The sequence below is a fragment of the Eucyclogobius newberryi genome, unplaced genomic scaffold (assembly GCF_026437365.1).
Source record: "Eucyclogobius newberryi isolate DKJ021-1_F unplaced genomic scaffold, fEucNew1.0.hap1 SCAF_7, whole genome shotgun sequence".
Lineage (NCBI taxonomy): Eukaryota > Metazoa > Chordata > Actinopteri > Gobiiformes > Gobiidae > Eucyclogobius > Eucyclogobius newberryi.
Window position 1 is genome coordinate 21,118,117 of NW_027316389.1, and position 15,000 is coordinate 21,133,116.

The window sequence follows — 15,000 nt, forward strand, 5'->3', positions numbered from 1 at the left end:
TGCGCGTGTGATATGCCTTGCTCAAAGACACAACGGCGGTTTAAACCCAGTGGAAGGTTATCGTTATTGCTGTTTTTTGTCTCAAGCGTGGAATTCAAGATTTTTTAACATCTTTTTAAGTCGTCTAACTGAACAGCTCGACTGTTTAACTAGCAATATTGTAGATAATCAAATGATGAGGGTCTTTTCCAATAGGGTTCATGCATAAGAACGAGATTCAAATGTATGAAATGCATGAACATGTGTGAATATTCAAACGTTCTAAGATGAATTCTGATCCAAAGGTTTCGATTGGAGTGAGTCGCATGTTTTTTGTTATTTATACTGAACTAAACCAAACTTCTTTTCAGTGACAGAAACATTTACGCCAATTTAACCTGAACTTGGCCCAGAACTCCAGCGGCTTCTGGAGTTCAGAAGGTCAAACAAACTGGCCTCGACGACCTGATGTTTCAATTATACATCTACAGGAAGCAGCGGGATGTTCTGGTTCCTCCTCTTCCTGCTTTTATCTCAGTCTGTGAGGCACAACTCGATGATGCGGCAAGTTCGACGCAACGAATGTGTGACGAGGTGAAAAGTGAGAACGAAATCAAGTTCAAAAGGATGTTGTGTTGGTCATTTTCTGATTTGACTTGATGCCCCGTGACTCGACTTGGAGCCCCGTGACTCGACTTGCAGCCCCGTGACTCGACTTAGACTTGGTGCCCCGTGACTCGACTTGGTGCCCTGTGACTCGACTTGGTGCGCCGTGACTCGACTTAGACTTGGTGCGCCGTGACTCGACTTAGACTTGGTACCCCGTGACTCAGCTTGGACTTGGTGCCAGATGACTCGACTTGGTGCCCCGTGACTCGACTTAGACTTGGTGCCTCGTGACTCAGCTTGGACTTGGTGCCAGATGACTTGACTTGGTGCCCCGTGACTCGACTTGGTGCCCCGTGACTCGACTTGGTGCCCCGTGACTCGACTTGGTGCCCCGTGACTCGACTTGGTGCCCCGTGACTCGACTTGGTGCCCCGTGACTCGACTTAGACTTGGTGACTCGACTAAGACTTGGTGCCCTGTGACTCGACTTGGACTTGGTGCCCCGTGACTCGACTTGGACTTGGTGCCCCGTGACTCGACTTGGTGCCCCGTGACTCGACATGGTGCCCCGTGACTCGACTTGGTGCCCCGTGACTCGACTTGGTGACTCGACTTGGTGCCCCGTGACTCGACTTGGACTTGGTGCCCCGTGACTCAACTTGGTGCCCCGTGACTCGACTTGGACTTGGTGCCCCGTGACTCGACTTGGTGCGCCGTGACTCGACTTAGACTTGGTGCCCCGTGACTCAGCTTGGACTTGGTGCCAGATGACTCAACTTGGTGCCCCGTGACTCGACTTGGACTTGGTGCCCCGTGACTCGACTTAGACTTGGTGCCCCGTGACTCGACTTGGTGCGCCGTGACTCGACTTAGACTTGGTACCCCGTGACTCAGCTTGGACTTGGTGCCAGATGACTCGACTTGGTGCCCCGTGACTCGACTTGGACTTGGTGCCCCGTGACTCGACTTGGTGCCCCGTGACTCGACTTAGACTTGGTGCCATGCAATTTTGATAAATAGTGACGACTTTCTTCATTCTCCGTTGCAGTACATTTGCCTTTTAGGTCTAATGAAAATGTAAAATAATGTTCAAAAATAAAAGAAAGTTTAGAGTTGGTGAAGGTCAAATCTGGGTAAAGACGATGTTCCTCTCCACAGCTTGTTTCAATCACGGTAAGATCATCTGCACTTTTCTCCTCAACTTCACTACACTTTGGTTAAATATCACGTCTATAAAACATGTTCTTTATTGTCACTTTTCGCTGCAATTTATAATGTTAAATTGTTTTTTTATGTCACTCTTTAAGACAGACTTGGGTATTTGCGTGCCCTGCATTTGTGTTCTTATGTTAAAAGACTGCATGAAATTATTTGAAATATAGATGTAAACAGCCTATATTTGACAGAAAAGTCCTAATAATTCTATTCTATTTGTAAATGCCTCACGGAAGGTCGTGATGTTTGTTTTAAATTAAAATGTGTGTTTGTTGAATAATTTGTCTTTTTTTTGAGAGGGGAAATTGTGTTTTGTACTCTATAATGGTAAAAAAGGAAAATCCAATAAAAAAAAATAATCACAAAAAAAAATAAAAGTCCTATTGATAAAAATTCGTTACACTATTTATTGGGGCCCGGCCCACCGCCACTTGCCTCGATTCAAATGTGGCCCTCGGAGTATGAGTGAGTCGTGCCCATTCATGCATTTATGCTTATTCAAAGTGAGACGTTACAAGTGAATTCGAGGTCGATTACGAGGGAAAACGGCCCAAATAGAATATTAAAGGAGCCATATTATGTTTTTTCAGGTGCTTATTGAACTGTAATGTATGCGGTCTTTAAAAAAGCAACCTGCCTTGTCCTTTAGCGAGGCAGCGAAATCCAAGCCTTAAATTACTCGTCTTCTATCATCGTTTTACATTTTGTTCATTGTAAACCGCAATAAACTGCAGAATTGATTCTTTATTACAAAACATTTATAACAGATGACACTTTATACATCAAAAACATTTAAAGACAGTTTTCATAAGTAGAAATGGCTTTTTGGTTTAAACTTTTGGAAATGGTGAGCAATATGATTCAATTTGTTTAATAAGGGGAAAAAAAGGGATACTGACGATGAAAATGAAGATGTAGTTTTATGAATGTAGAAATTGCCAAATATAATAATTGGATTAATTGCCATTTTCTTACTATAGTCCACATTTGTGTCATGAAAACCAAAAATTATATGTTAACATTTTAATTTAAAGTTGGATTCAATGTGAAGTGTTGTAAACAGTCTTTTTTTTTTTTTTTATAATAGTGCAATTCCAAAAAAGATGACAAATTGTTTCAGGGTATTTGTCTCCTTGTAAAACACATGCACAACAGCGAAATATTTTTTTATTTTTTTTAAAGTGCAATTCCGGTACTTTACTCTCCCACTTCCGCTTCTCGCTCCTCCGCGCTCCTCCCGCTCTCACGCTTGACGTTCTCCTGGTGGCCGCAGCTCCGCGTCACTTCACGCTCTTCACGGGCTCGGATCACGTCCTTCCCTGGTCCGCGCACTCTTTCCCTCCGGGGGTTCGTACCTTCACCCGGGAGCCCGCCGTGGACCCCCCGCGGACCCCCCGCCGCCGGAGCTCTCGGAGGGCTGCCGTTAAAACCTCACGTAAGAACCAGAAACGTAACGAAATGCAACTTGTGTCCTCCTCCGCGCGCGCAGCGGACAAGCTAACGGTGTCGTACCGGGGAAAAGCGACGGGAAAGAAACGCGTTTACATTGACCGCAAATTAAGCGAATAGAAATGTGGATTAAATTTACCCAGATAAAACTGTCATGTATTTGTATTTATTCTTGACGTTTTGGCGGATGTTTGTGAAATAATAAGGTGCTTGTTGTACATCTTCATGGCTTAAAGAAACAGTGTAATTGCAATAGGTTTTAATATAAACATGTATATTTTTGTGTTTATTAGAATGCATGTGTAGTGATTAATTTGACCTATTTTTTATTTTTTGTTATTTTTTGCTTTTTTATTTATTTTTGCTATTTTTAAATATTTTTGGCTATTTTATTTATTTTTGCCATTTTATTATTAACAATCAAATCAATTATAGCCTTGTAATAGCGTTATTTCCTTGAAAACTTGGAAAAACATGGAAAATTGACACGGAAAAAGAATGGAAATGGAGAGAGTTTATTGACGATTGTCCTGGGGTAAAAAATGTTTTTGTGGAAAATTAGGGAAGGATTAATTGACTATAAATAAAAAAAATAATAATCATAGTTTATTTGGTTGATTGTGTTTTTGAATTATAGACTAATCGACTAATACAATAATCGTTTTGTTGAAAATAATGTCTCAACCTATTGTTTCGCTGCTTTGAAACTTCGGATGGAGCAATATTGACCGAACTGTATTTTTAGACAATATTTTCGTGATTAATCAGTGACTGTGCTTAAATGTGACTGTAAACGTCCCGATTGAGCTTCAAGTGTTGCACAAAAACGGAATGAACCATTAATGTAATTTTGTTTTACAGTTATTGTGAGAAAAACAACACTATTTAATGATTTTTCGTGATTATTGAATAAATTAGTGACTGAACAGCAGTGATATCTTCAATTTAACGCAATTAACGTAGTTGAACTTTCTTAAAGACAAAGCAAAGGTACTTACATTTAGGCTTACTATATTTGGACGATAGATTGAACTAAAAATACTGTGACCTGAATAATCATGATTATTGATTAACCTGATGATTTTGACATCCCTAAATGTAAGCACAAAAGTGCTGAAATGTCCAGAAGTTTGAACTTACAGGTCGTGACATGGACTCGAGTCACTGTTTCGATGACTTTAGACGTGACTGGACTTGGACTTGGTGCCCCGTGACTCGACTTGGACTTGGTTCCCTGTGATTTGACTTGGTGCCCCGTGACTCGACTTGGACTTAGTGCCCCGTGACTCGACTTGGTGCCCTGTGACTCGACTTGGTGCCCCGTGACTCGACTTGGTGCCCCGTGACTCGACTTGGTGCCCTGTGACTCGACTTGGTGCCCCGTGACTCGACTTGGTGCCCCGTGACTCGAATTGGTGCCCCGTGACTCGACTTGGTGCCCCGTGACTCGACTTGGTGCCCTGTGACTCGACTTGGACTTGGTGCCCTGTGACTCGACTTGGTGCCCTGTGACTCGACTTGGACTTGGTGCCCCGTGACTCGACTTGGTGCCCCGTGACTCGACTTGGTGCCCTGTGACTCGACTTGGTGCCCTGTGACTCGACTTGGACTTGGTGCCCCGAGACTCGACTTGGACTTGGTGCCTCGTGGTATTTGGATGTACTTTCAGTGCTTGACCATGTCTTTCCACACTTCTCTATATTACAAATTTCACTTCTGAATCTTGGTCCCACTTCTGCAGCTAAATCTCCTCTGTGTTATTTGTAATTTGTTGAAGTAGCCTATTGTATTCAATTATATTTACATTTTTACAATTTACATCATTAAAGCGGGGGCACCCAACTTTTTTGTCGTAAAGGAGTACATTTTGTGTTTTCCACTGTAGAGTTTATTGTAAAATGGCGGTATGCCAAAATATAAATTGACAAAAATGAGACCACATGTGCAGAATTATGTCTCGTCAACCTGCAAGTGAGCGCCAAAAGCTGCGCTCTGATTGGCTGTGCTTGGGTGGTCCTCCTCAGTTCAACTTTGTATGTGAATATGAAGAACGTTCCAAAGGGTTTGTGAGAGTTACACAGATTCTGGTTTTATGGTGTGAAAATCTGCTTCCCCCAACTTTAAATTCTATAGTAAAATGTATATAAAAGTAAGTGGACGATAGTGTCTCTGGATTGTCCCGGTAACTACAGTATAATCAGATGATGTGTTAAACCGATGTAGATGTGTAGGTGGAGTTGTCACTACTCAAAAAGCAATTTAGCTGTGAAATGTGCCATAAAAGGTGTAGAAGAAGCTCTTGTCTGCTAGTTTCTGTTCTGCAGCTTTTAACTCCAAACCATTTAAAATTGTTCAGGAAAAGTAACATTTTGACTCGTTTATGGGATTTTCTTGACTGAACCGCGTCTTAGATAGTTGTGTGTCTTTGTTTTGGGCTCGTAGTGTGTGTACAGTGTATGTGTAGTGTGTGTGTACAGTGTATGTGTAGTGTGTGTACTGTGTGTACTGTGTGTGTGTACAGTGTGTGTGTACAGTGTGTATTCAGAGTGTGTGTACAGTTAGTGTGTACAGTGGGTACAGTGTGTATTCAGAGTGTGTGTACAGTGTGTATTCAGAGTGTGTGTACAGTGTGTATTCAGAGTGTGTGTACAGTGTGTATTCTTAGTGTGTACAGTGGGTACAGTGTGTATTCAGAGTGTGTGTACAGTGTGTATTCAGAGTGTGTGTACAGTGTGTATTCAGAGTGTGTGTACAGTTAGTGTGTACAGTGTGTATTCAGAGTGTGTACAGTGTGTATTCAGAGTGTGTGTACAGTTAGTGTGTACAGTGGGTACAGTGTGTATTCAGAGTGTACAGTGTGTATTCAGAGTGTGTGTACAGTTAGTGGGTACAGTGTGTATTCATAGTGTGTGTACAGTGTGTATTCAGAGTGTGTGTACAGTTAGTGTGTACAGTGGATACAGTGTGTATTCAGAGTGTGTGTACAGTTGGTGTGTACAATGGGTACAGTGTGTATTCAGAGTGTGTGTACAGTGTGTATTCAGAGTTTGTGTACAGTGTGTATTCAGAGTGTGTGTACAGTTGGTGTGTACAGTGGGTACAGTGTGTATTCAGAGTGTGTGTACAGTGTGTATTCAGAGTGTGTGTACGGTGTGTATTCAGTGTGTGTACAGTTAGTGGGTACAGTGTGTATTCAGAGTGTGTACAGTGTGTATTCAGAGTGTGTGTACAGTTAGTGTGTACAGTGGGTACAGTGTGTATTCAGAGTGTGTGTACAGTGTGTATTCAGAGTTTGTGTACAGTGTGTATTCAGAGTGTGTGTACAGTTGGTGTGTACAGTGGGTACAGTGTGTATTCAGAGTGTGTGTACAGTGTGTATTCAGAGTGTGTGTACAGTGTGTATTCAGAGTGTGTGTACAGTGTGTATTCAGAGTGTGTGTACAGTGTGTATTCAGAGTGTGTGTACAGTTGGTGTGTACAGTGGGTATTCAGAGTGTGTGTACAGTGTGTATTCAGAGTGTGTGTACAGTGTGTATTCAGAGTGTGTGTACAGTGGGTACAGTGTGTATTCAGAGTGTGTGTACAGTGTGTATTCAGAGTGTGTGTACAGTTGGTGTGTACAGTGGGTACAGTGTGTATTCAGAGTGTGTGTACATTGTGTATTCAGAGTGTGTGTACAGTGTGTATTCAGAGTGTGTGTACAGTGTGTATTCAGAGTGTGTGTACAGTGTGTATTCAGAGTGTGTGTACAGTGTGTGTCCCCGTTTCCTCTCGCTCCAGTGCCTCTGAAAAGCCACTAAAACTGTCTGTTTGGGACGTCCCACCATCGTTTCTCCTCCGAGTGCTAATCTGCTCCAGAACAAAACGCCTCATTTACCCTCTTTCTCTCCTTTCTCTCTCTCTTTTCTCTCTCTCTTCTCTCTGTTTTCTCTCTCTCCTTCCTTTCTTTCTCTCTCTCCTTCCTTTCTTTCTCTCTCCCTCCTTCTCTCGTCCTCTCTCCCTCTCTCTCCTCCTTCTCCTCTCTGCGGGCTGAAAGACTCTACAGACCCTTACCCCAGATCGTGCTGTTGTCCTCATGAACACGTTGCTAATGGGACAGAATTCCTGAGGTTTGTGTGAGTCAAAAATGTGAGGACGACGGGTTCTGCTGATTATGTAACGTCACCACAAAACATACAAGCATTGAAAGCCGTCTAGAATTGTTTTTTCAACATAGAATCATTTCTTATTTCAAATTTAATATATTTTCCTTCTCGTTCCTTGTTTTTTGAAAATACTAGAATATCGATTAGACTACTGTAACAACCTGCTCACTGTAAAACAGCTGCAGTTCATCCAGAACGCTGCTCCTGACTAAGATAAGATAAGATAAGATATTCCTTTATTGTCCCACATGGGGAAATTTCATTGGTGCAACGCAGGTAGATACAGAGGTAGATACAGAAGAACAGATCACTTATAGGAAGTCTGAAAAACACTTTCAGTAGAAGATCTCCTATAAATAAATAAAAACTCCCATAGACAAATAAATACATAAATACATAAATACCATTGCATGTGATCACGACAGTAATTGCACATGAATATGTGTCACGACAGCACATAGATTGCACATGAATTTCACAGTAATTGCACATGAATTCCAACAGCAATTGCACATATGACGGAATTGCACATCAGTATTAGGTTAGATCAGTATTGCGGGTGTTCAGTACTAACAGTGTTTGTTATAAAGTCTGACAGCAGCAGGAAGGAAAGACCTGCGAAACCTTTCCTTCACACAGCGAGGGTGGATCAGTCTCTCACTTAAGCTGCTCTCCAGAGCGGAGAGAGTGTCCTGCAGGGGGCGACACTCATGGTCCAGCATAGATGTGAATCTAGCCAGGACCCTCCTGTCCCCCACCTCCTGCACCGAGTCCAGAGCACAGCCTAGGACGGAGCTGGAGTTCTTGATGACTCTGTCCAGATTCTTCCTCTCCCTCTCTGTGATGCTGCTGCTCCAGCAGACCACACCGTACAGGAGCTGATGCCACCACAGAGTCGTAGAAGGTCTTCAGGAGTGGCCCTGTCACTCCAAAAGACCTGAGTCTCCTCAGGAGGTAGAGCCGACTCTGGCTCTTCCTGTACAGTGCGTCTGTGTTATCACCACCATCTCCTTGGTCTTTCCCGCGTTGATGAGGAGGTGGTTCCGCTGACACCAGTCCACAAAGTCCTGCGCCAGTCCTCTGTACTCCGCATCATCGTCGTCCGTGATGAGTCCGATGATGGCAGAGTCATCAGAGAACTTCTGCAGGACACAGCTGTCCGTGTCATGTCTGAAGTCTGCAGTGTAAAGGGTGAAGAGAAAGGGCGCGAGGACAGTGCCCTGGGGCGCCCCCACACTGCAGGTCCGAGTGTCAGACACACAATCCCGTGCTCTCACAAACTGGGGTCGGTCTGTGAGGTAGTCCAGGACTAGAACCAGGAAGTATGATCACATTAGTCCTGTTCTCAGGTCTCTGCACTGGCTCCTGTGTCTCAGAGAAGAGACTTTAAAGCAGCTCTGCTTGTGTACAAGTCTCTCCATGGCCTAGCACCAAAGTACATCTCAGACATGTTAGTGTCATATGAACCATCTCGGACTCTGAGGACCTCAGGGACCGGCCTCCTGCTGGTGTCAGAGTCAGGACTAAACATGGACTGGCCTCCTACTGGTGCCAGAGTCAGGACTAAACATGGACCGGCCTCCTGCTGGTGCCAGAGTCAGGACTAAACATGGACCGGCCTTCTGCTGGTGCCAGAGTCAGGACTAAACATGGACCGACCTCCTGCTGGTGCAAGAGTCAGGACTAAACATGGACCGGCCTCGGTAAATATTCTTGATTTAGAATCCTTCAAGCGCAATTTTTCATGCTCTATTTACTGATTATATATTTTCAAAAGTACAATAAACATAATGGTTCGGTCCAGTTCATAAGTCCGGACGCTCGTAAACGTGGTTGTAGTTTTGTTCCCTGTGATTTGCATCGGAGCCGATGGTCCCGCCGCACCTTCAGGAAACACGTAACCACGGGAACCACACAAGGGTCACGTGACAGGATCTGGGTTTGACGGGACCATCAAACGAGGCTCATCTTTCTTTCATTCATCTTTTAAACTTGTCGCTTTTGTGTGTCAGAAAAAGCTGATCTGAAACAGTGCAAGTGTCCGAAAAACACAAATCGACCTGTTCAAGTTCAGACCTGGTTTAGTGTTAGTTCTGCTCCTGGTTAAAGTGTTCACCATTTTCTAATTTTAGCTGTATTTGGTGTGTTTATACCTGTTGTACATATACATTATAGTTTTACACCAATCGAGCAGGTATTTGTGGAGAAAACATTGAAAAATCTGTAGAAAAATGACAGGAAGTGACATCACACCAGGGACACCAGTCAAAGTTTATGCAGAATTTACACAAAGAAACAACTTTTTGGACATTCTAAAAATCAATCCAACAAAGTCACACACATATTTTTTCTAACATGAGTTTTGGCCCAGTGTTTGCTGGGTAATTTCCTAGTGTGATGTCATCAATTATTAACAGGAAGGGAAATTATAAACCTAAAAAATGAGCTATTCTGTGCTAAAAAAAAATATATATATATATTTTTTAGCAAAATTAAAAATATATTTATCCTAACTGCATTTTAGTTCAACGCGTCGCCCGACTTGTAGGGGGCACTTTAAGTTCAATGGCCCGCTTTAGTCCTAGTCTGACTGATTGAGTCGAGGCCCCCGTCGTCGCCATGGCACAGATTGTCGTCACGGTTTCCATAGCGCGTCTCTCTCAGCAGACGGTGTTATTAAATCTGCTCTCCCACTGGACGCTCTCTGCCGGGACGTCACATGTGGCACTGTTCTTTCTCCGCCGCGCAACATATTCAAGCTGCACTGGATCTGTCGCAGTAACATGTGTGAGGTTGCTACGGAAACTGTAAACTATGTACTGTATCGATGGACACTTTGAAGCAGGATGCAGTAAACTCGGTCCATCTCTTTTTGCAAAATGGACATATCCAGGGGCGTGACATAAGTAGATCATCAATATTGATCAGTTATAGTAATAGAAACGGGTCCATTGATTTCCTGTTTGCTAATGCAGAGCGCCATACTGTTAAGCCCCGCCTCTTCATATGCGACAAGCAGCAGAATGTCATGTTTTTATTTTTGAAAAGTGGCAAAGTGACAGTTTAGAACTCCGCGTGTGTCGGTCAGAGCCTTAATGTTTTAGATATTCTCAACTGCGCTCAGGGATGTGGGCGGGGATAGGGGGTAGGTGAAAACTGGAATTTTTCGAGCACTCAGTTGCAGTACAATTACAGGTTTAACACGCAGGAATCAATCAAAATATGGTTCTGAGTTCACTAATGATGCGGAAACACAAGGTTAAAAGCTCATTTAAGTTAATTGAGATTAATATGTCCCCTTTGAATAATAAATCCTTCTAATCGACAAGAACTCCTTTCTCAATGGGACTTTCCTGGTTAAATAAAGATTAAAAAAAAAAAAAGATGGTGATTTAGCCCCAGCTTCTCTGAGTGAGCGGGGCTGACAGATTTCCATGGTGGCTTGTGCCCCCTTTGGCCGCTCTCTAGAAACGCCCCTGACCATTTGACAAAAATGATAACTAGCACGATGAAAACACTATAATGTTGCACCCTGCTGGATTATGTTTGTCTGTGTGCTTTATTTTCATATTTTTGACCAAATAAGTGTTATAAATAAAGCTTATGATGATAGTCAGTCATACAACTAAAAAAAAATTAATAATAAAAAATAAAACAAATAGCTGGTACAGAAATAGGTATTGAGACCAAATATTGTTCCATCTATCATTTATATTATATTGTGTTTTATTGTATTATATTATAGCATATTGTATTATATTATTTAATTTAATTTCTATACTATATTATATTATATGTTATAGTAATAATTCTGACTGACCTTCAGCACAATTTTACTCTGCGATTTGCTAATTGTTTTGATCCTTTTGATTTTCATCTCGCAGCGTTTGACCCTTAAATATTGTCCATCTGTCGCTTATTGAACAATAAGTGGTGATTACTGCGACAGGTCCGTCTCCGTCATCGGACACACTAAACCCACGAGGCCGCCGGCGGGCTGTGGGTAAACAGAGGGGTAAACAGAGGGGCCGTGTGTGGGTAACCGCAGACGGGAGCGCGGGGGCCACAGCTAAATTTGGGCCGGAGCGTGACGTCAGCTGCTCTGAACTGTAAACACACTTGACTGTTAGAGACGCAGAAGCTCCTGAGGCCTCGTCCCAAACACAAGCCTCCGAGGAGTCACACTGAGATACTCCTGGACTCCTCTTGTCGGAGGATGAATGGCTTCGCATGAAACGGATCGCATCGCTCGTCTCACGTAGATTTCCGTCTCTTCTGAGTCAGCTCGAACTGTCTTTCTCTGTCTTCATTTTGTCCTGTACACTGAGGGAACTATATTATGATAGATCCATGCGCTTGGACACAGGGCAACATGCTGCTCTCTTGGGGACGAGCCGACGCGGTTGCAGGTGAGCAGTAGGTGCATCCTATGATTGATACGTGGCAGAACTAATCGGCGCCACGAGGAAATTAGACTCAGATTTGGGCCAAAAAAATCGTCCATTCCACCTTTTAAGTCGAGACTCTGCAGGTGAATAGAAAAAAAATATATAATAATATATAATATGTAATATATTACATTTAAAGATAGACATTTTAAACTTCTCCAGTCGTTAACTCACATAAATGTAAGAAAATCTGTATTAAATGTTTTCATCATGTAAATATAAATGTATAATTGAGACATTTAAAGTCTGTATGATGTTTTACTATTTTAATTATGACTTAGTTTGGTGGAATATAACATGTGGTAAATATTGATCATAGTTTTACTTCTGTTAAGTGGAAGTTTGTGAAGAGAGTTTGAAAAATGAAAGTTGAAAATTACAGAAAGTAGAGCAGATTTTTTATTTTTTTTATTTTTATTTCAGCAGATGAACCCACACAACATTCAGTGTACATTTCTTATACATTAGGAGCCACTGACAGATGAAAGAAGTGAAGAAAAAAGGTGTGGGAGACGCCAGAGAGTACGGTTATGTCGTTTTAAGTTATAAAACTGAATCCCTCTGTGATGTCATCAATGTGTGACGAGGAATTGAAAACAGTTCACACTTTTTTCACAGTTTAAACAATCATTCAGCAAAAAATAAAGGTGTTGTATGGATTTTGGCCATTATTTACGATCTGGTTGCTAGGTAACAGTCGTGGAATTACCCCTACTTGCTGCGCAGATCCAACCAGGAAGTAAAATTACGCACAGTACGAGTTATGTCTGTGTAGAGTGTCGCTCTCGTTCCCCTCCCTCGTCCTCTTGTCTCCTCTGAATCCATCTCCAAAGCTGCGCTCGTCTGCACAGCTTTCTTCCGAGCAGGGTCTTTGATGGCGTTTCCATGGCGACGGCAGGAGAGAGCGGTCACGTGACACAGGTTTGGTCCAGACGCGTTCGAGTGTCAGTGGGGATTCTGGAGGTCGAGCGCAGTTTTTTGGGGAAAAGTCCGCAATTCTAGTTCAGCTCGCCATGTTTATTTCCATTGGACTTTTACACATTAATATACAATTTAAAGGCGGCATTGTATCGAAATTGAGAGAATATCGGAAAAAAATCATTTGTTTAAAATTGAGTACATTGTTTATAGTAAAAAAACAACAACTGAAAAACAATTTTGTCGGCTAAACTATTTCCTTCATAGTTTTGGTCATGTCATGTTTTTGCTGACTAAAACAAAATAAAAAGTAATAATAAAGACTAAATGACATGAATTTACATGCATTTTTGTTGACTCAACTTATGACTAAAAGTAGATATTTCAAACGTGAATGTGTATGTATAGCTTTCTTTTTTCTTCTTCTTTTCTAATTCTTTATATAGTTTAGTTTGTGTTATTTGAGTTTTGTTGCTGTGTGTTTAAAAAATAATAAATTATTTAAAAAAATAAAAAAGTACATATTTCTGTCAATTAAAGTGCAGATATTTTGGTCAAATAATAAAAACTAAACATAAATTAATTATAGTGGAAAGTGGAAACTAAATCCGCTTTTCAGTTTTATTCATTCCGAAAAAAATGAATCATCAATTGTGAGGGACAATAGGGCTGTCAAGATTATTCGGTTCATACATAATAATGATTATCAAGGTCACAATATAATCATAAAGACAAAAAAATGATAGTTGTGACATTTTTAGATGTTTTAGAAAAAATTCAATTTATAGAAACGTAAAAATTTTCAAAAGAGGTATTTTTTATAATTTTTTTTTTTTTTTAAGTATAATTTTTGAAGCAAAATTAAGTCCTTTCTGCTCAGCCTTTCCTCAAAAAAGTAAATGTAAAGTGCTTTTTTATCTGGCCGTTTACGTTAAATTGCTCGTTCCGAAAGTTTGATTTCATAAAAAAGGTCAATGTGTCAAGAAAACAAGAAAGAAAGAAAATTTAAGATTCTACCGTCGTTTTGTTTGTCGCGGTGTTGAATAATCGTTAAACCCGAATGTTTATCCTCACAATAATCGTTACGCTAACATTTGAAATCGTAACATCCCTCGTTGTCTATAATTAAAACTGTAAAAATCATGTGAAAAAGAGACAGAAAACGGAAGGATATGGCAATGTTTCTGCACTTTTGAGGGTTCATTTCCGTTTACGTTTTGCGCAATCGCTGATTTAAATCGCGTTCCCCAAGAGGCGAGCGTCCCGATTGATTGAGTTGTTTTTTTCCCTCTCCAGGTCGCCAAGATGACAGAGTCGTTGGAGCCAAGCGAGGACCTGAGCGCTCCGGCCCCGGCAGCGCACGACGTGGAGCCGCTCCGGGACGACGACCCGCACTGCCTCCTGCCCCTGAGGTGAGGCGCGCGAGAGAAGAGTGGCACATTGGTCTCTGGGGGGGGCGACGCTTCGGATACCGATGTCCGATATTCACCGATACCGATATTTACGTTATAAAGTTCATAGTGCATTCGTCTCGGGGGGCTACGCTGCGATAACCACTGTAGACAATAAAAAATACATTTATCAAATTTATTTTTAATTTTTTTTTTTTTTATACCGTTTTCCAATATTTGTCGATACCGATATTTGCGTTTTAAAATTCATAGCACATTTGTCTCGGAGGGCAACGCTGCAATAACCACAATAGGCAATAAAAATACACACAAACAAGGTTAAATACACTACAGATGGGTCATTCGTTTTTTTTTTTTTTTTTTTTTATGTTTTGCTGATTCCGATGTCCAATATTCGCCGATACCGATATTTACGTTATAAAGTTCATAGCTTATTCGTCTCGGGGGGGTTACACTGCAATAACTACAGAGGACAATGAAAAATAAACAAAAAGAAGGTTATATACACTAACTAAACGTAAAGACACATTTTCTGCCTAATTGGCATTAGTCTGGGAGGCTCCACACTGCTATTTAAAGATGTTTACGTCTAATCATGAGTTCCCGCGCACCCGAGTCGCATTCGTGATGAAAGAAATATCGACACACCATACATTTTCTGTCAGTGTGACCTCTATCTGAAGGAGCTGGTCAAGAAACACATTTTTAAACCAATTAATAATGTCAAAATAAAGCGTCCATCCTAAACTTACCACAAAAAACACTTGCGTTTCAGAACATGTTTGAAGAAGTCTAAACTCGACGTTAATCTCGCGGCGCTTGTTT

General features: G+C 41.6%; 1 protein-coding gene across 1 annotated transcript in view; it reads left to right on the top strand.

Annotated features, from left to right (window-relative positions):
* Positions 1–3,115: 3,115 nt before the first annotated feature.
* Positions 3,116–15,000, top strand: part of gramd2ab (GRAM domain containing 2Ab) — a 46,615-nt gene continuing 34,730 nt past the window's right edge. Inside the window, exons 1-2 of the mRNA XM_072434892.1 lie at positions 3,116–3,238; positions 14,060–14,175. Of these exons, the coding sequence (XP_072290993.1) occupies positions 14,069–14,175 (107 nt within the window). The 5' untranslated portion in view covers positions 3,116–3,238; positions 14,060–14,068. The remainder of the gene's footprint in view (positions 3,239–14,059; positions 14,176–15,000) is intronic.